A 20,940-nucleotide genomic window follows, 5' to 3' on the forward strand; every position below is an offset into this window, starting at 1 on the left:
TACAGTATACTGGCGATCATGCAGAATCTCGACTCAGCTGATGTCCTTTGAGGTGACTGGGCTGCCTCGGCACAACTGTTCCCCCACCTTGCTGTCCTCGCGGAACGTGATGACTGAACACCAGAACCCCTTGCTGAGTGTGGTGTTTGAGACCAACCCCTTGGATGAGTCGTCAGACCAGCGATTGCACGCTGAGTCTCAACCACTGGAAATCGTCTATGACGCAGTGAGTGACTCACCTTTTCATGTGTTTTTATTATTTACAGTAGCTGGCATAATTGTTAGACATTGGTGTGACAGTTTTCTTGAATGGCCTCTGCTGTTATAACCGGATGTGAGTGAACTGGACTGTAAATATAGATGGGTATTTGTCAGTTTAGTAAGTTTGCTTAGTACTTAATGCAAATATACTGTCATTGATTTGAATTATTGTTTAGTATTATAGTGTTGTTTTTCACTAATGACATTATATGTTTTTTTTTATTCAGAATCCTACAGTTTGTTTTATGCTGATGGAAGGCGAATGTTCCTTTTGTGATGATTAATGAAGCGTGTTATATTTGTAAGATAACTATCAACAGCATGTCAGCGTTTTTCATGCCGCCACAAGACCTGGAGCTGGAGGAGCTGACCTCGGCCACCTTGATGAAGCTGGAGCAGTTCAGAGACCGTACATCCACAGGTGAGCCCCGCAGCTGAGGCAGCCGACCACAGACCACCCGCTGCACACGTACAGGCTACTGTACACAGGGGCCGGATCAGGGTCATAAGGATACTGACTGAAGAAGTTATCGTCTTGTGTCCAACACAGCGAACTGTGTAATGTAGCTCATGTTCCCTGAAATGCAGCGAGTAACGGGCGAAGCCCCCAGTGTGCGTTCGGATGTACCGGACTTTAAAAGCATGCCGGGGGCGGGGGTCAGCTGACCTGTTTATTGATGTGATCCTCCAGGAGGTCTTTGAAGAACTGTGCTGCTTGGAGGTCCAGTCATTCATTCCCTGCCAGCATTTGGGCATGTGTTGGTCTCCTACGTCATGATGATGTCCATGTCTCCACGCTCCTCTCCCTCCCCCTTTTTACATTTTTTTTCTGCAGTTCTTTGAATTTACTGTCTCTATTAAACTCTTTATATATATATATATATATATATATATATATATATAAATATAAAACAATCCTAGACATGCTGCCCTAATTCTTCCTTCTGTCACAACTCCAAAGACTTGCTGAGTTCTTCGTATTTGTTTAGGTGTGAGATGATGAAGGTGCTGGCTCCCACACTAAGCTATGGAAAACTGGAAGACATTAGGGACATTTTTATTTGTTCAAAATAATGTTAGCAGGGTCAGCCAGTCTCTTCAGCGATGGACATTAAGAACCTTGTCCAAGGTCCCGCCACAGTCACTGTCCGGGCGAGCTGAGCCCCTGAGCCCACCCCTTCCTGTACCTCCGTCTTTTGGTTCCAGTGTTATGTGAATACATGAAGAATATAAGCCCTCTTGACACTGATCATCACACTCTGGTTACACTATGGTTATTATACTTACCACTGGATCTCTGTCATTGTTGTGGCCCTCAGGTGGAAATCTGTCCACTATTTACGTAAAAGTTTCTTGTTATAAACAGTCCTACATGCTATGAATTTTGGGAACTCGGTAATGTAAAGATTAGTGTAATTGCAATTAGCTTATGTTGTGTTTCTGTTACTGATGTACTTTGCAGTCATTTGTTTGCTATCAGTGCCCTTGTTTCTCGTTTCTAGGGCTCATGTACGTCATTGAGACACAGAAGGTGCTGGACCTCAAAGTTAATCTCATGGCCTCCTATGTCATCGTTCCTCAAACTGGTTTTTACGATTCCTCAAAGAATGTGGTCGTCTTGGACCTTGGTAATTTCAAGGTAACTGGCTCCCTTTACCCACTTTGTGCCTCTTAAAAATGACTGTGAATGACTCATTTAAAGAGGATATGTATGTTTCAATGTGTAGAAATTATTAGTTGCTGTTTTGGGAAGTATTTTCCTTTCCATGTGAATAAATTGAATGTATCAAGCAAGTCCCAGGTCATAACTCAATATAATAGGGTGTTGTGATTTTGAAATGGAGTAAGGAATGGTATATGTATTTGATATATGGCTTGTAAAGAGAATAGGGAATGGTATATACATTTGGTGTATGGGTTATAAAGGGAATTGGGAATGGTATATGTATTTAGTATATGGGTTATAAAGAGAATAGGGAATGGTATATACATTTGGTATATGGGTTATAAACAGGGGTGCACATAATTCGTACGCAGGTACGCATTCACCTTTAAGAATGATACATGCAACAATTGATTGTAAAAGCGCAAATCCGTACTTATTTTATGTGCATTTGCGCTGCTATGAAAACAAAATAAAATATATTTTAATCTTTATATGCTAACTCGACTTACAGGTTACAGGTTAAAATGCAAGGTATTTTCTTGTCATAGCAACACAAATGCACATGAAATAAGTACGCCTTAACAATCAACCGATTGTCACATGTATCGTTCTTAAAGGTGAATGCGTACTTGCGTACCAGTTATGTGCTCCCCTGGTTATAAAGGGAATTGGGATTGGTATATGCATTTGGTATATAGGTTAGAATTCTATCAAGGGGTGTAGGGCGCACGTGTGTTTGTGTTTGTATGTGTGTGTGTGTGTGTGTGTGTGTATGTTGCACTGTTTGCGGTTGTACTAATAACTAGGAATGCACAATGATAACGGCATGACAAGGGTATCGGCCGATGAAAGCTTAAAAAGCTTATTATCGGCATCAGCAGTGATGAATTTCTGCCGATGGGCCTGGCTGATAAGGTGACCTGTTATCTCTGTGCAAGAAATGGCACTGAATGTGTAAGAGAACCAGCAGCAAGTTTCTACATGTCAGCTAACCGGACGTATTTTGCAGTACGGATCAAAAGTATTCGAAAAAAAACACATCCAGAATTTTTTTTCCTCTATTAATAGTTATATTTTCTGTACTTGTTTTCAAAATGCTTTGTGTTTTGTGTCTGCATCTGGGACTGGGACCATTGGATGCAAGTCAGTTTTGGCGTATTTCTGTGGTTACAGGGGAGAGGCAGCACATTAAGTATAGTACTGTAATATACACACAGTGCTCTGCAGAAAATAACAGTTTTATTTAAAAAAAAGGGATACGCCCACTAACTTCCTACTACATTCGCATTCTGGTGTCTCTCTCGGTTTATATACACCTTGGAGATAAATGCGATGGGGCATGACTTGACCAGGCACAACTCTTGAATTCACTGAACTCTTCAGACCGGCCCATTCTTTCTCAAATGTTTGTAAACCTGATTGCATGGCTAGGTGCTTGATTTTATACTCCTGTGGCAAGAGGTCTGAATGAAACACCTGAATTCAATGATTAAGAGGTGTGTCCCAATATTTTTGCCTGTACAGTGTATATCGATATCGGTATCAGCGTCAGCTAAAGTGAGTTTGAAAATATCAGCATATCGATTACCTGCTAATAACCGAGCTAAGCTAAATGCGTGGCTTAAACACCAATGCATTGGTCACGCGTGCACCATCAACAAAGAGGGACTGTAGCTGCCAATCTTTTTACACGGTCCATTGCCTGCCAAAAGATGATGAATCACGATGAATTTGGCTGATGTACCTGAAGAAACCACCGAAAACACTCTATGTATGTTCAAGTCACTTTGTTGACAAGAAACCAACAGAGGTAAGGTTGTTTCTCACCTCTTTTAACAAAACACATCAAACCTCGTTGCTGCGGAGATATTGATATATCATCCTTCTCACGTATTGATTTGCTATTTTGCTATGGCTGCTATTTGAAAACACCGATTCCGCGTCAGTGGTGCAACAAAGCGGAAATATCAGCGGAAATCGTGCCCATAATTCATGCAAGGCATTATGGGAGCTGGGAAAAGGGTGGATAGCTGAAAGTCTGACTTCCTGTTTATTCTTTTACAGGTGGCCAGCAAAAGTCGTAAGGAGCTGCCTCAGCTGTCCGTGGGCCAAAGTACCCTAGAGGACATCATGTCCCGTGCTTATGACAGCTTTGATGTGAAGCTTACCAGTCTGCAGTTTCTCTACAGCAAGCCAGGTAAGTGCTTGCTACTGTCAGCTGGATTTCTGTAGCCCCTGTATACTTAATTTGAAGTGCCCATTTATTGGGGATCAGTACTTCTTTTGGGTAGTTGTTCGCTTCGTGTGGTTAGTTTTGAGGGACATTGAGTTGTTTGTATGTGTTATACTGTTTCTGTACGTGTCATTTAGTAGGTCTGTTCCCTCCAGTTTTGCTCTGTTATGATGTTTATACTGATTGGCATTATTGCTTTATAATACTAAAGATGGGGACTGGAAAAAAGCACGGAACCTAAAGAAGTCTGAGCTCCATATTCTGGAACCTGTGGATCTGACGGTTGTCTTCAGCAGGGCCATGGTGGTGACCGATTCCAGAATGCCCAAGTAAGTGTTCATCTCTCAGGGCTGCCCATGTGTTTAAGAAGAAATAACTTCTTGTGTCTGTTCCTGGTGTTTAAACTGGTCTCCTCCTGGTCACAGCAACCGTGCTTTTTGTGTTCTTTTTCAGGTTTAAGATTTCAGGCGAGTTGCCCCTGCTCTCTCTCTGCATCTCTGATGAGAAAGTGCGAGGGCTCTTTGAGCTCATTGATAGCATCCCACTGCCAGAGAGTCATCCACCCCCCCGCACAGCTGGCCAATCTACACCCAAGGTTAGACTTACGTCTGCTGGGAGAATGTAGCTGTTTTTCTGAATATATTCTGTGACAGAATTCATGCTTAGGGATGCCAATGTGGTGAATTATGTGCTTGTTTGTAGCCTTTCAACCAGCTAATGATTGGCCTTGCTGTGAATCTTCTCTCATTAGGGCAATAAGCTAACGTATACACCCCAGCTGACCCCAAGGAAGGCTCCAATCGCTGATCTACGATCATCTCTCCATTTTGAATCTGGTGAGGACTTGTTCTTGTCCAGAATAAGCATGTTTCGGTGCTCTGTGCACGAGTTGCTGTATGATGTGTGTGGCATGTCATCCCCACAGGTTCAGATGAGGATCTCTTCTTCGATGCTCCCAGCTCACCTGTCGAGGATCTGCCATTTTTTGATGTCAGCAGCGATTCGCTACCACGCAGCCAGTCTGAAAAACGAAAGTCCCTTGTTCTTAAAGACCCTAAGAAGAACATGACCGATCTTCTGATGACCTTTGAGATCAGTGTGGTGGGTTAATTTCTAGATTTTTTATTTTTATTTTGCATACACGGTGGTCTTTTATTTTTCTTTATTTTAAACTTAAACATTTAAGCCATAATCATATTTGTTAGAGTGTAATAAATATCAATATTTGTGCTTTTCAAATCTCCTTAAATCTGTCCTGATTTAACAAAATCTTCTTCTCAAACTGCTTTAAATAGTTTAAAATTTCGATCGTATCTAAACTATTTGTAGAGAAGTTGATTATTATACAGGGAACATCCTCTGAAAGTCAGCATGATTTGGTCTTTTCAGCTTTCGGTGCAGCTATGCCGTCTCGCTGGGAATTGCGAGATCACCGTCCTACATCTGGACATCGAGGGACTTGGCACGGAGCTGAAGTTTCGCACCTTTGACATGTCCTCCAACACCTTCCTCCGCGAGATCTGCCTCATGTGCCCTGAGTACATGGGTAAGAGCTCTGGGACGCTTCAGCTGATGGGTAACCCTATGGGAAGTGCTTTATGAACATTATGGAAGCAGACAAAGCAAATGATGTTGGATGTTAATCATACAGGAGTGTTGGGGGAGGGGGGGCAGCCATATTCCTGACTTCTACCTGGTGAAGGATAGGAAAGAAAAAGGGATTGGAACAGGGGCTCCATGAGAATGCGAGTGTGTCCATGTCTGCTTTCAGATACTGAGGACAAGCCGGTTCATCTCATCACCACTTTAGACAACATAGAGGATGACCTGTTAACACTGGAGTACATCAAGGTATTTCATTGTCGTTTTTATGACTGAAAGGCTTTCCCGACTATAGTGACTTGTAGTCGTACATGTTCATCCAAATGTTATGTGACCCTCATTAGATTTTTATTTACAGGCAGATAAGACTGCACCAGAATTCAAGTCTCTTTACAACAATACCGAACAATTTATAAAGGTGAGAATAAAGCTGTAGCTTAAAGAAATAACCATGTTCCTGTTCCAGAAACATGGTTAATGCCTGAAAAGCAATGTTTTGTGATTTTGTGTCTTTCCTGGGCTTCCTGTCTCAGGTGAACTTCTCCTCGCTGGACATTCACCTGCACACCGAAGCTCTGCTTAATGCAATGAACTTTGTGAACAGCCTGCTTCCCCCTGAGAAGAAGGAGATGCAAGAGGAACTTCCAACCATTCCAGAGGAAGAGGATGAAGAAGAAGGGAAGAAAGAGACTGCTGTCGCCAGGAAACATTGTATGACTCTTAATCCTGTTACCTCTTATGTAGAATTTAGCCAGTGAGATGGTGTGATCTCCTAACTTGAACGATGACATCCCGCTTTGAACTGAGTAGCTCTGAGTGTCCAGCTCAGCAAGTGAGATAGTGTTGAGCCTCACTGAACAATGTTTTCTTCTGATCTTCAAGTACCTCCTTTTAAGTAGCAATACATTTGGGGATGTTTGGCTTGAAAACAGATTTTATACTACTTTGTTAAAGTGTGATACCTAACTTTATTATGGATTATTTTTATTATTTATAGCTTCATAAAAAATCAAGGCTGATCGATTTGTCGTTATTTTCAAGCGCAGAGCAATGCAGTAATATTTGATGCTGCGACATCTAAAAAGATGTTTGTATTTCATACATCAATTGTGTATCCATTTAATTTATCCTGTGTGCTTCTATCACAGTTTAGATCTTTTTTATGTTACTTGCTGTGTTTACTTTATATTGTTTCTTTATCTCCACATCAAAGAGTTGGCAGCCATTGATGTCAAGTAGCACTTGGTTTTTCTCCCCCATTGAAATTAATGTCTTTGTTGTTAATTTTTTCCAGCTGTTAAGAAGTCTAAATTTGAAGACGTGGTGAATTTGCACATCAGAGCAGACCTGTCCTGCTTGAAAGTGTACATCCGTGGGGAAAAGGGCCGCATTTCCGAGATCCGCATTGAAGGTACGGTATGCATTTCCCCTCAATAGCTTGAGTCCATTGTGCAGGCGCTTGGGTTTACAATGTTATTTTAACCTGTCATATATTACTCCAGTTAAAGTCTTCCCAACCACAGATTTTGCTACAGTTACTAAGGGGTTATAATAATATGGCAGATGGGCCCTTCACAGATATTCGCTTTTGCTTGTGTAGCTTTATCACTCCTCTTGCTATTCAACAACCCTTTCTTTTAGTACTGTTTTGTGTGCCAATAGTGACATCTGGTGGCAGCTTTTTACCACTGCGTGTAATTTCTGGCAATGACGAAGTGTATAATCATATTTTGGCTTTCAAGGTCTTGTGTCTCAGGTATTGATGAGAAAGAAGGCTGTTGAGGTCCTGGCAAACCTCAAGAACATTGTGATCCTAGACTGTGACCAACAAGCACTATATAAGAAGGTATATTCTACTGTTACTAATTATATACTTTTTTTCTTGATTGAGAGTATAGTTATGGAAGTGCTGACCAGTTTCATCTGCTTAAATTGTTTTGGCCACTACAATGTTTAATTGCTGTTTTTGGCTGCTATTGATTGCCCCCTAAAATAAAAGCTATACATTTTGAAAAACAGCAGGATCAATGATGCTTAGCAGAAGGACTAACAACAGTTAGGCCCAATGCTCAGTTTACCACTAATGCAAAATGCCTGCTTTTAAAGCTTCTCACTGTGAATGATTTCACACCAGGCGGTATCCATTGCCGGAAAGGAGGTGTTTGACCTCCGGTTGGTCAACCACGTGGACGCCACGGAAGGGGATGCCTACATGAACATGAACATCGTGGACACAAGCATCACACTCACTGTAGGGTGCATTCAACTCATATTCCTCAACAAGTTCCTGTCGACCATTCTGGTGAGATTCTCATTCATCTACACAGGCACACACTAATGTCATACATGTGCAGTTCTGGTGATGCTGATTAAGTAATAATTTTCATCCTTTTACCCAGCATAGTTCTTTAGAATATTTATCTTTTTCTGCAATGATCTGTACTGCTGTAACTGCTGTATCTCTCGGCAAGTATAATAAGCAAAGTGATAACCCTAGTATGTTAGGTCACAGTGATCCGCTTTAACTTTATAAATCACTTACTTGGATGATCAGAGATTTTATATTTTAAGGCTCCATCCATCCACCCATCCATCCACCCATCCACCCACCCATCCATCCATCCATCCATCCACCCATCCACCCACCCACCCATCCATCCATCCACCCACCAACCCATCCATCTTCGAATCATTTATCCTGGTCAGGGTTGCAGGGGAACTAGACCCTGTGATAGGGCACACCCTGGAGAGGCTTCCAGTCTGTGGCAGAGGAGAAACATGCACTCATACAGAAATTTTTCGTTGACTTCTGCATCTTCTGTTATAGTCCATTTGTGCCTCTATGCAACTTCTCTCACCTCCCACCCCCAGGCATTTGTCAACAACTTCCAGACGGCCAAGGAGGCATTGGCCGAGGCAACAGTGCATGCAGCGGAGAAAGCTGCGACAGGGGTGATGGAGCTGGCGGAGCGCAGCACCCGCATTTCCCTTGACGTTGACATCAAGGCACCCGTCGTCTTCCTCCCGCAGTCGTCCACCTCCCGCAATGTCATCGTTGCAGACTTTGGTCGGATCACTGTCAAGAACCACTTCACCACGGTGTCGTCCGTGACCTACAAGAGAGTTCCTCCAGTCATTGATGTCATGATGGTAGACCTTAGTGACCTCAAGATGTTCAGGTGTGAAATCATTCAGTCTAAGGAAGGTGTCAAATATTGAGGAAGTGTTTGCCTTAGGTTCTTTTGGAAATGTGTTGTTTCCTGTATACCCTTCCTCCAGGACCACTTTTGAAGAAGGGAAGTTCCAGACAGAGATCCAACTCTTGAAACCTGTCAACCTTGACTTGTCTGTTGAGCGCAACCTTTCTTCATCCTGGTACCACAGTGTTCCTGACATTGAGATCAAGGCTCACCTAAAGCCAATGAATGTTAGTTGGATCATTTTACTCTCCATATCCTGGCTTGTTCTTTCTCTTCCTTTCCACAAAACTAGACATACAGCCTAAACAATCTTGTTTTGAAGGGATATGTAGTCTTAGGGAGTCCAACACAGTCTGTGTTGACTTCATGGGACAGAGCAAACATGTATACAGGTAACTCCTGTGTTTGTGTGTGGGTGTATTTTTTTTTGTAGTGCAAGTGTCAGCGATGAAAGATCTTTGTGTTTTTACCTCTCAGCTGGTCCTGAGTCAGGAAGACATGACAGTGGTGTTGCGGACACTTAACGAAAATCTGTCGGAGACCTCAGATGCTGTACCCCCTCCTGCTCCTGGAGACAAGTCGGATACAATGTCCAACAAGGACTCCCAGAATGCCGGAGGTACTGTCCCGTGCAGTGGTGACCCCTAGCAAAAACACACTCATTCAGATGTGTCTGGGAGTCCAAAGGTAACGCTTTGCTTTCCAGGGAGCACTGTGGTCACTGCGGCAGTGGTGGAGACCCAGAAGGCCGCCAAATTGAAGAACACTCTGAAGCTTCACTTCAAGTTTGACTACATGACTGTAGTTCTGTACAGCCACAGCGGGAATGAGGTATGTGGAAAGTTGGTCGTTTCACTGATGGAAATGTTATGGCAATGTATTGCTCCCGAGCATGAAAAAATTAAATTCACCCCGTTTTCCTAATTGTTAGATACATTTCTCAATATGAGATGTGCACATACTATGGGTTTTATGGTAATAAATTTATATGCTCAAATCTTTACAATAAGGCATAATATGTCTCCCATTCCGACTTGAGAACATGGGCGTAAATAACAGGTAGGGGTATGGGGGTTGTGACCCTTTACAATTTTGTATCGTGATCAATCTTGAAGATATCCACTGTCCAATCTTCATGCAAATTGTAGAGATGTTTTATGTCCTCCTACTAATGTCCACACTTCGTATAAATCTTGGATGGCCAGTAAGAACGCAGATCCATGCTATGTTCACAAAGAAATAGAATGACTGCGCTCATTGGCCACGTTACGTTACGTGTCTCTATCACAGGCTGTTCTTTCATGTTTCACGTGAGTAGTGTGGCAGTGGTTTGGCAGTGCACAGTCAGACATTTCACAAAGTTATCTGTAAACATTGGTAGGCCATGGTCACCACTTCTGGAGGTTATACGACAAATTTATTGAACCGCCTTAATTTAATTAATTGATCCCTCTGTGGGGAAATTGTCTTTACGCCTCCCTCAGCTTGCTCCATGTAGAGTAAGCTGTCCGCAAAGGGCTGCCACCCGCAATGGCGCCCAGGGAGCTGCGGGTTACAGGCCTTGCTCAAGGACCCACAGACATGCTGAGGCTGGGTTTGAACCTGTGACCTGCTGCTTACAGGCACACAGGCTTAGCCCACTGCACCACACGCTGTCCCCACCACACGCTGTCCCCACCGCACGCTGTTATAAGGGAGCATCCAACGCAACTTTGTTTAATCCATCCATCCATTTTTCAAACCGCTTATCCTACTGGGTCGCGGGGGGTCCTGAGCCTATCCCGGAAGCAATGGACACGAGGCAGGGAACAACCCAGGATGGGGGGCCAGCCCATCGCAGGGCACACTCACACACCATCCACTCTCACATGCATTCCTACGGGCAATTTAGCAAGTCCAATTAGCCTCAGCATGTTTTTGGACTGTGGGGGGAAACCGGAGTACCCGGCGGAAACCCCACGATGACATGGGGAGAACATGCAAACTCCACACACATGTGACCCAGGAGGAGACTCGAACCCAGGTCCCAGAGGTGCGAGGCAATAGTGCTAACCACTGCACCACAATGCCGCCCCTACTTTGTTTAATATTTAAAATAAAGCTAAACTCAGGATTTAATGACCATTTCAAAAACATTGTCTTTAATGTAATATTGTGTTGTGAATTGTGCTAATAGTTAAGTTTTAAGGCTTGTTAAAATATGGATACATTACATCGAGCAGAAAAATTGCCCCCCCATAAAATGTAGTAGAGACCTCAACCCCTCCCCCCCCCCCCAACCCAAAGTTATACCCTTGCTTGAGAATGTTCTTCTATATCGTACAAGTAGCTACACAGAGTTTCATCCAATTCTGCAGTGGAACTTAGGGATTATGGTCATTCAGAAATATATATCATGATAGAAAATAGTCCTGCAAACCACTGAACCTCATTGACATGTTTTATATTGAGAAACTGGGCAAATTTTATTTTGTCATTATTTTGTCAATATGCTCCTGTAGAGGATGGATACTGGGTTGTCTAATGAAATGCTCTTTCTGCAGGCCCACTTGCTGGATCCCCGTGACGAGCGCTTGGAGCTGGCAGAGTTCAGACTGGGCACAATCTCTACAGCTGTTCAGATGTACAACGATAATTCCATGAAGGCCTCTGTCAAACTTGCCAACTGCCTACTGGATGACAAACGAAAAAACGTTAAAATGATTACTTCCAGGTAGATGGCGGCTTTTAAACACCTCAGGATTACTCTAGAGAGCAGTGTTGATTTCTTTCTGAATTAAATTATGAAAATAGAGAATATCCCTTTACCACATGGTTTGTTAATCCTGAGAATGATTAAGTAATCAAGAGACAGATTTGATGGGGTATTTAAATCACTGTTGACCATACTGATAGAGGCTGACTGTTTTGCCCTAAGAAGTACAGAAATGTGTCCGGTGTTTGTGGTCCAGGATGGTGGAGATGAGAACAGGTGCTGAGAATAACGTCATGGTGGAGGTGAACTACAGGCAGGGCAGAGACGGCACCACCTTGGACACCATTGTGCAGGACATTTACCTCTGTGCCAGCATGGAGTTTTTGCTGACAGTGGCTGATATCTTCGTTAAATCCAGCCAAGATGGTTTCTCTGGTCCACAGAAGAACACTAAGCAGGTTCCCACGTCATCCAAGGAGGCAGGTCTGTGCAACAATTCACATAGATCACTGTCTCACAATCCAGTCCTGGGGGACCTACAGACAGTCCATGTTTTTGCTTCCTCCCAGCTCTGTACTGAGCAAAAATGTGGACTGTCTGGTAGGGAGCTCAGAGGGAGCAAAATCATGGACTGACTGTGGGTCCCTGAGAACCAGATTGGGAAATACGGATATAGATTGTCATCTTGTGTAAGCACACTGACTGACTGAATGCATGGATAGACTGGGTTGAGTGCCACTTTAGTAACTGCAGGTTAAGATACATTAAGCTCAGAAGATAAATGAGACTCTTATGGAGCGAAATGATGGTTAGATAGCAAGTATCTTATTTTTGATAATGTCCATGTTATGGTGGTAAGCAACCATTTAAGTGAAATATAAAACTAGTAAATTTAAAAGCATCCACAATGAGAAATATGAAGCACCAAAAGAATTTTGTCTGTACTGTCCACTGCTATAGCGATGCGGCCATTGAAGCCATTGGAAAATATGCTTTCTGCTTTGTCATTGAATTTTCACTCCTTTGTGGTTATAATTGAGTGTTTTTCTCTAAGATTATATTCTTAAAAGACTTAATATTGTTGTTTGTGGTTACAGTTCTAAGAAATTCTGTAAAATTTTGCGGAAGGTGGAATGACAGACTAACCTTACTTTTTTTTAAAAACTTTTTTTACAGCCCCAACGCAGCCTGTGGCAGCCAAGTCAGAAATGAACATCGTCGTTAAAGACCCTGAAATCGTGTTTGTGGCCGATCTCACCCGTGCCGACGCTCCCGCTTTGGTTATGACCACGCAGTGCGAGGTGCTCATGAAGAGCAGCCCCGACGGACAGAAGATGACGGCAGCCATTCGGGACCTGAAGGTGGTGGCCTGTCCCTTCGTCAGGGAGAACAGGACAAACATCACTACCGTCCTGCAGCCCTGCGAGATGTTCTTCCAGAGCACGCAAACCCCCAGCACCCCACAGACCATGGAGCTTTGCATCAGTGCTCTCACCCTGAAGGTAGGCCGCTATGATTTATACTGTCGGGCAACACTGGTAGTGTAACTACAGCCTCAAGTGTGTCAAGTATCATCTTAGCATTAAGCTAGATCCCATTAGTGATGTTTTAAGATGTCTCCAAGTACCTTCTGCAAGCATAGAGATTCCCGGGGGCTGTTTTAGCTTGTGAAGCCAATTTACAGGAGGCTGATGTGTTAGTATGATGTTGGATTTTAGTTATGTTTTGACGGTGTTGAACAGGCCGTGTTTCATTCTTCTTGCTGGAGAACATTGGTTTTGGTAAGAAAAGGCTCCTGTCTGCCTGCGTGTGGATTATTCCTGTCATGCGACTGTAACCTTTTCCTCCAGGTGTCTCCCATCATCATTAACACGGTGATCACCATCCAGTCAGCTCTGACCCCCACGGCTGAGACACCCCAGGAGCTGGAAAGCCCCATACCCCCCAATTTGTGGGACAAGAAGAGTTGGCGGGAGCTGAAGCTCTGGTTCCTGGAGGAAGACGGTGATGAGGTCACAAAGTCCTCCACCCCGTTGGTGCCCACGGGAGAGTCCTTGGTGATGAAGATCAGCTCTATCTGCTTGACCCTGGAGGCTGGAGTGGGCCACCGCACTGTGCCCATGCTGCTGGCCAAAGCCTCTTTCCAAGGGGATGTGAAGAACTGGAGCACCTTAATCAATCTTCACAGCAACCTCAACCTGGAGGTGGGGGACGTGGGTATAGGGCAAGAACAAATATACACCATCTCAGATAGGAGGTTGGGAACCAGCCTAGGTGCCACCTCAACTTTAAGATGAGAACCTGTGGTGTAAGGCAGTCTGTGATGTTATCCAAATGAATATGTGCCTTTATATCCCAATATTTTTGTTAGTTTTGAGTTCCCAAAAAACAATTTACTACATAATACATTTTTTTTTGTGTAATGAATTACAAATGTACAGAAGAACATACATAGTGTGTTTGTATAGATGTAGTGATTTCATGCCTGTGAGGGTCTCGAAGTCACGGCTGGGTATGTTGTCTGGCTGCCAGGTGCATTACTACAACGAGGTGATGGGAGTGTGGGAGCCATTGTTGGAGCCCTTGGAAGAGGTCAAAGATGGGTTTCGACCCTGGACCCTTGGGGTCAAGGTAGTGCCCTTAGAGTCTCTTGTTATTAGATGTGGTTCAGTCATGTATCACGCAACACTGACCCAACACTTAACATCTAACCAAAGAATTCAGCAGTGTTTGTCACTGGCTGACGGAGGAGTCTTTGGGATTTGTCTTCTATGGTTTAATTACACGTAAATAAGTTAAATGTTGTTTCTTCTGTAGATGAAAAAAAAGCAAGTGAATTATTACGGCAATTGCGATGAAGTGGACTACAGTGTTCCTGACTACAAAACAGTCATTAACATCAACTCCAAGGATCAGCTGAACATTACGCTGTCCAAGTATGGCCTGGGCATGCTCAGTAACCTCGGCACAGTAAGTCAAAGACTGCATTCAATTTAATTTGCCACGTGTGTGGATGTAGTTATAGTATTGGAATAGTAAACTGGCTACAGCTTAGTTTAAGGTGTTCTGTTATCACATGACCCTGTGCCTCTGGCTGTGATTGGATAAGGCCCATTCAGAGTGTGAGACAGCCAAGCAGTCATAGTTCCAATATTAACCTCATCCTGTGAATTACTGCCCTGTTCTAAAGGCCTTTGCAGAAGCAGCCAGCCAGACAGCGGAGTGCTTCCAGACAGACCAGGCCCCCTTTGTGATAAAGAATCGCTTGGGTCTGGCGGTGTCCGTGGTCCACAGCGAGATGTTCAGTCCCATGGGGGTGGCATCCCCGAAAAGACAGGTGGAGCTTCAAGATGGAGAGAGTCTTAATATGGATTATGTCCACACTACCTCAGACAGTGACCAATTCTCAGCCATGACATGCTTGAGTGCAAAGAACTACTACATACAGCCAAGTAAGAGGCCACCGAGGTGTTTTAGGGCAGCGCTTCTCACCCTTTTGTTATTCAAGAACCCCTTGTGGTCCAGGAAAAGAAGTTTGGGCCCTACATAGGCTGTGATATTGTTTATCTTGAATGCGCTCTTCAATGATGACAAAAATCGCAGATTCTTATTAATATAGACGTATTTTAATATGGTTACACTGCCAATGATTCAAACAAAGTTTCAGTCCAATACGTCCACCAGTACTTTCTTTCTTTGCTCTCAAAACAGAAGGTGGATGTTTATGAACAAAAAAAATCTAAATCTAAAATCTATTTGGCAAATGGCTTTAAAATCAGAAGCCTTACGACCAACTAAACATGGGGCAAACATGAAAAGACCCGCATTTCAAGGTGCTTCAAGGCCTTCAACAAAATAAAACAAATATTACAAATGATATTTTAACAATGTTTTAAGACTAAATGAACCATGTAACAGTGCTTCCTTGCCTTTCCACAATTCTGGGATTCTGTGGATCATCAATAGCAAAGCTATTTCGTTTACAAACAGGAAAGGAATACTGTTGGTTTAATAAAGCCCTAATTTTAGCACACAATTAAAGTAAATCAATTTAAATGCTATTGTGTCATCCCGTATCTCGTTTAAAAAAAATATCAGTATGCCATAATAATTCGGTTTAAGCTACCGCCCAGCCCAAGCTCTTGCTATGTCATATTTTCAAGTAAATTGTGTGGCTTCTCTTGGTCCTCACTGAGGCCCCCCAGTGGACTGTGCCCCCCCCAGTTCAGCCTCACTGCTTTAGGGTAATAGTTGAGTTAGCTTTGGATCACCTCTTACAGGTGCATGTCCCCTTACTCTGAACCCCTGGTCCAACCCATTTAATCTCTTCGTCTCTGAATTTTGTCAAACGATATTTTACTACTTCACATCTGTCCGTGATGTTTTTGATATAAATCGAACTGCGGTGTGAAGTGTGTTCTACAGATAATGATATAAGATAACACGAGTATCTGTGTTACCGAAACTGATCTGATGAACTGGTAGAAACTAATTACTTTTTCCCGACATGCTCTGTTTGTCCTCCTCGGCAAAAATGCTAAAGTCCATTAATGAAATTTATCTGAAAACCAGAATTTATATGTACGTTTTGACCTTTAACATGTCATTAAATTCCTTTCATGATTGTTTTTTTACATATGTCTTTGAGAAGTTACTGATTGGTGCGCTTGGGTCTCATCCACAGTTCCCGTTGGCCACTCAGCTGCCAGCATCATTCCACTAATCAAAGTAGGGCGTGGCATGTACAGCGTCATGCACAAAGACTCAGACGTGAAGCGCTTCTTCATCTGTCAGATCTGCTCTGTGCAGGGAAGCAAGTATGTCAAGATTCGCTCTCCCTTCCAGGTTAGTAACCACCATGATCTTACTGGAAATGAAGATTCTTAGTGAGAAGAGAAAAATGGATGCCGTGTTGATACTTTGCTTGTTGACAGTCAATAAGCTTGTTGAGTGTTAACTTTTCGAATCAAGCGGAATTTGCATTTTCAGGATGCTTTGTTTTCAAGGAATTGGCTGTTTTTTCTTTATTCTAGATCATTAATCACTTCTCGATACCATTCAAAGTTTTCGAGGGGTCCTCTCTCCTGGGAATAGCCCTGCCTACAGAGGAGTTTTGTGTACCTCTGGGCTCCTACCGGTAGGTCTGGAGTATACTTAACGTACCTCTCTGAGGGTTGAGTTTGGTGCCTTTTCTGTTTTTTGTTTCTGCGTGACCTTGTGCATTCTGCCTTTTGACCCCATCCAGATCATCGCTGTGTCTCCAGCCCATTACGGAAGGAGAGAACTACAACTGCTCTGAGGGCTTCAGTTATGAGCTGATCAGCCAGCACATTGGTCAGGGAATGGAGCAGACCTGCCGCCATATTGGGATCAATGGCCGTGCCATAGTTGTCAACCTTGTCCCAATGAGAGACACTTTAACGATCCAGAGCACTGAGGAAGTTTTTGATGAGCCATATGTCCTTCACCTGTGGCCAACTGTCCTTCTCAGGAACCTGCTACCATACCCCATCACATTCTCCCTACAGGTAGGCTACAGCTACGAATCCCTTACCAACTTTATGCAAATGAAGAATTCTTAATTTTAGGTCTTCTGATATATCTTTTTTGCAGGGCATGGTTCACATTTGTTTGGGTGTTTTTTAATAAGTCAAAGAAGCTGCAACCGACATCTCTAGTGTCATTTAATAGATTGGACTCCAGGTTTGCTAACTACTGACTCAGTTTAGCTTTTGTTGACGTCATTAGCCTAGGGATTCAAGTGCTTTTCACAACCTGCACCATGAATATTTGAATGATGTTTTCAATATGTACAAGAACGATGCAATCATTTGCGTGTTCGTTGTTCATTATTGTAACTTAGACGAAGATCAGATCACATTTCATGATTAATTAATGCAGAGAACCAGGTAATTCCAAAGGGTTAACATGCAACTGTATATGAGCCAGACCTTCTCAGCAGATGCTCTTTTGTTGGTGAGTTTAATGCATCGGAGACGGTCTGCCCACTGGATAAAGATTTTATTTGTATGCTAAATGACCAAAAACATCTTGATGGGGAACTTCAGACCACCCTTCGTCTTCTTATTTTTGATATTTTCCTTTACAGGAGAATGGAGACCCCTCTCCCATCACCCTGCAGGAGGGTCACTCTGCTGAGATTCACACGGCCATCATGGACCGCTCTCGGCTGGATTTCCGGCTGCTGAATTACCTGGACCAAGACTGGGAGAGTGTGTACAGCCTTCGCCATGAACAGGAGGAGATCAGCTTCATAGTCTTCCACTCCCTTTGCAAGGAAGAAGAGGAGAGCATGCGTGCCGAACTCGACATTGCCATCCACGTGACGTACAACCCTGGCCAGACGGTGGTTGCCTTACACTCCCCCTACTGGATGGTTAACAAGACGGGTCGACTATTGCAGTACAAGGCTGACGACATCCACCGAAAGCACCCCAGAGAGTATGACAAGCCCCTCCTCTTCTCATTCAAGCCTCGCAACTTCTTGCAGAACAACAAGGTAGAAACATGGCTCTCTTATTCAGTGGTCTATGCAGAGACTAGGAGGATGTACTTGGGTGCATTTTAGTACAAAACAAACTCCTTGAATTTCTGCCTGGCCCTTATTATTTAACTGTGTTTTCATAATACTTAGCGAATAAGTACACTAACTGATAGGTGCTGTCTTTTAGGTGCGACTGATGGTGTCGGATAGTGAGCTATCAGATGATTTCTCTCTGGACACAGTTGGCAGCTACGGTGATGTGAAATGTAAAGGGCGGACCAAGGACTACTTGGTGAGTGTCTCACTAAGTTTCTCCATCAAATATGCAAAGGTGCAAATTAATCAGGCGGCTTCCACTTCTGGTCAGGGCATTGAGCAGTGTCGTTTATAGGTGGGGGTGAAAATCGACGCCAGCAGTTTCAGCCTGACCCGGATTGTGACCTTCATGCCATTTTACATGCTGGTGAACAGAACCAAGCATGTGATCATGATCAGCGAGCAGGGCCGAGACGAATGGGTGGAGGCTCACCCAGAGCAGGTATGGCTGGCAAATGTTTGGGAAGAAACTTACTTAGAGTCAGATCAGAGAAATAATCAGTTAAGCTCTTGAATACCATAGCATTAGTATAATGTCAATCAGTCAGGGTCTGCTTCTCTCAGACGTTATTCACAGTCATTGTTTGCCATAGAAGATGTAGAAATTATGATGCATGATGGCAGTATACAAATCAAGGCTCCCAACAGGCATGTTTTCTTTTCATCAGTCTACTGTCCCGTTCTGGCCTGAGAAGGACTCAAAGAAGCTGAAGATTAAGGTGGAAGGCTGCAACTCGGCCCCTCACTCCATTAACTTCCACAAAGAGGAGAACTGCTTGCTGCTGCACCTGGACAACACGGTGGGAACCCCTCTCCAGTGCACCATGTCCATGCTTTTACACAACTTTATAATGGTTTATAATGGTGGTGGGAGACTGGTGTGTGGTATTGCTGGGTTTGGTGGTTCACTGATTATTCTATTGACTTCCATAAAGAAAGAAGTTTTGAAATTGTATTGAAATGAACTTATTTTTGAGTCATTATTACCAATTGAGTCAAATATTGATCCAAATTAAGTGAAAGTTATGAGTTATTTGCAATGGCACTTGGTTACAAAGCTGAAGACTAAAAGCTCGGAAGTCTTCTGTTTTTCTCTTTCTTTTTTTGTTTAATTGAAAAGAGCATAATGTGTCCTTTGTGTGCTTCTATCATCCCAGCAGATTGCCATTATAGAATTTAGACTCAGGATGAGCTCTGTTTGAAAACTGCTCACCATGTACTTGGGTTGTTCTGTATCCCAGCTAGGCGGAATCGTCGTTGACGTTAACCCTACTGAACACTCAACGGTGATCCGATTCTCAGAGTACCACGATGGCGCAGCTCCTTTCCTCATTATCAACCACACTAGAAGTGAGACGTTGCAGTTTTTCCAGAGGTACGGTCTTTGCAAAGCAGAAGTAACCGGGGAACTCGCTTTAACTTGAGAACCAACGTGTTGTCTTTCAGAATTAATAGATCTGATGTTTTGAGATCAAGGCAGCTGGTTATCAAATGGTTTGTTAATTGACTGTGTGCACCAGGGGTGTGTTCTTGCTCCTACTCTGTTCAGTGCTTGTATGGACTGGATGTTGGGCAGAGTTGTGGGGTCCAGCAGCTGTGGGCGTGTGTTGTTGAAGAAAGATTTACTGATCTTGACTTTGCCGACAATGCTGTGATCTTAGTGGAGTCAATGGAGGCTCTGATCGGGGCTCTCGAGAGACTGAGCGAGGAGCCTGAGTGTCTGGGATTGCGGGTGTCCTGGATAAAGATCAAAATTCTTCTTGGGCACAGCCATCAGTAGTGTGTCTGTCTGCTGGGAGAATTTCGACCTTGTTACCTACCTCGGCAGTGACATTCAACTTCCTATGAAGTCAGTAGATGGTTCGGAAGAGTATGGGGGGTCATGAGGTCACTGGAAAGGGGTGTGTGGTGTTCCTGATATCTTTGCAAGAGGATGATAGTCTACGTCTTTAGAGTTCCGGTGCTCCCTGTCTTGCTGTACGCTATCCAGTGACCTGAGACGAAGACTGGAATCCTTCTGTACTGTGTCTCTTCGGAGAATCCTTGGGTATTGCTAGTTTGACTTTGTGTTGAATGAGCAGTTGCTAGAGGAGTCCCGAATAAGACACATTACCTGCATTGTGAGGGAGCGTCAGTTACGGCACTACAGCCACGTGGCGCGTTTCCCTGAGGGAGATCCAGCTCACAGGATCCTCACTGCTGAGGACCCAAGTGGCTGGACCAAGCCCAGGGGACGCCCACATTACACCTGGCTACAGCAGATGGGTGGCCATTTCTGGAGGGTGGGACTGGACCATGTATCTACCTGGGGGATTGCTGGCTGGGATCCCGAGGAGTTTCGCTATGTGGTAGGTGTGGCAACGCGCTGCTCCCCACCCTGACCTGACATGACACCTCCCTGCTGGGTGGCAGCTCAGAGTAGAAAAAAATCGTCAAACTGAGGTCGCAGATGACCTCTTGGAGATCTGTCTCCTCTCAGGAGAAGACAGTGGGCCCAGGTAACAAATGACAGCAGCATGAGGATGGTCCAGCTCTGACTAATGCCACACACACACACACACACACACACACACACACACACACACACACAGTGTATGACACACGCACAACTTAATTAATCTGTGATATGTCACAGAAGAAATGGCACCAGTGAGTGCTTTTGAAATTACAGTCTTACTGTGA

At 43.7% G+C, this 20,940-nt stretch overlaps 1 protein-coding gene across 1 annotated transcript in view; it reads left to right on the forward strand.

Moving 5' to 3' along the window:
- Positions 1 to 20,940, forward strand: part of vps13a (vacuolar protein sorting 13 homolog A) — a 50,455-nt gene that overhangs the window by 15,166 nt on the left and 14,349 nt on the right. The window contains exons 18-51 of the mRNA XM_048980039.1: positions 25 to 226; positions 568 to 682; positions 1,764 to 1,900; positions 3,992 to 4,124; positions 4,372 to 4,489; positions 4,614 to 4,755; positions 4,912 to 4,996; positions 5,086 to 5,261; positions 5,550 to 5,706; positions 5,932 to 6,011; positions 6,121 to 6,180; positions 6,296 to 6,473; positions 7,057 to 7,173; positions 7,505 to 7,608; positions 7,897 to 8,064; positions 8,634 to 8,941; positions 9,042 to 9,189; positions 9,440 to 9,581; positions 9,669 to 9,793; positions 11,506 to 11,675; positions 11,914 to 12,140; positions 12,834 to 13,159; positions 13,508 to 13,861; positions 14,190 to 14,288; positions 14,475 to 14,627; positions 14,848 to 15,109; positions 16,342 to 16,502; positions 16,691 to 16,794; positions 16,903 to 17,185; positions 17,767 to 18,177; positions 18,350 to 18,454; positions 18,554 to 18,700; positions 18,927 to 19,058; positions 19,500 to 19,633. Coding sequence (XP_048835996.1) covers positions 25 to 226; positions 568 to 682; positions 1,764 to 1,900; positions 3,992 to 4,124; positions 4,372 to 4,489; positions 4,614 to 4,755; positions 4,912 to 4,996; positions 5,086 to 5,261; positions 5,550 to 5,706; positions 5,932 to 6,011; positions 6,121 to 6,180; positions 6,296 to 6,473; positions 7,057 to 7,173; positions 7,505 to 7,608; positions 7,897 to 8,064; positions 8,634 to 8,941; positions 9,042 to 9,189; positions 9,440 to 9,581; positions 9,669 to 9,793; positions 11,506 to 11,675; positions 11,914 to 12,140; positions 12,834 to 13,159; positions 13,508 to 13,861; positions 14,190 to 14,288; positions 14,475 to 14,627; positions 14,848 to 15,109; positions 16,342 to 16,502; positions 16,691 to 16,794; positions 16,903 to 17,185; positions 17,767 to 18,177; positions 18,350 to 18,454; positions 18,554 to 18,700; positions 18,927 to 19,058; positions 19,500 to 19,633 — 5,763 coding nt within the window. The remainder of the gene's footprint in view (positions 1 to 24; positions 227 to 567; positions 683 to 1,763; positions 1,901 to 3,991; positions 4,125 to 4,371; positions 4,490 to 4,613; positions 4,756 to 4,911; positions 4,997 to 5,085; positions 5,262 to 5,549; positions 5,707 to 5,931; positions 6,012 to 6,120; positions 6,181 to 6,295; positions 6,474 to 7,056; positions 7,174 to 7,504; positions 7,609 to 7,896; positions 8,065 to 8,633; positions 8,942 to 9,041; positions 9,190 to 9,439; positions 9,582 to 9,668; positions 9,794 to 11,505; positions 11,676 to 11,913; positions 12,141 to 12,833; positions 13,160 to 13,507; positions 13,862 to 14,189; positions 14,289 to 14,474; positions 14,628 to 14,847; positions 15,110 to 16,341; positions 16,503 to 16,690; positions 16,795 to 16,902; positions 17,186 to 17,766; positions 18,178 to 18,349; positions 18,455 to 18,553; positions 18,701 to 18,926; positions 19,059 to 19,499; positions 19,634 to 20,940) is intronic.

The sequence above is a fragment of the Brienomyrus brachyistius genome, chromosome 2, assembly GCF_023856365.1.
Source record: "Brienomyrus brachyistius isolate T26 chromosome 2, BBRACH_0.4, whole genome shotgun sequence".
Classification (NCBI taxonomy): domain Eukaryota; kingdom Metazoa; phylum Chordata; class Actinopteri; order Osteoglossiformes; family Mormyridae; genus Brienomyrus; species Brienomyrus brachyistius.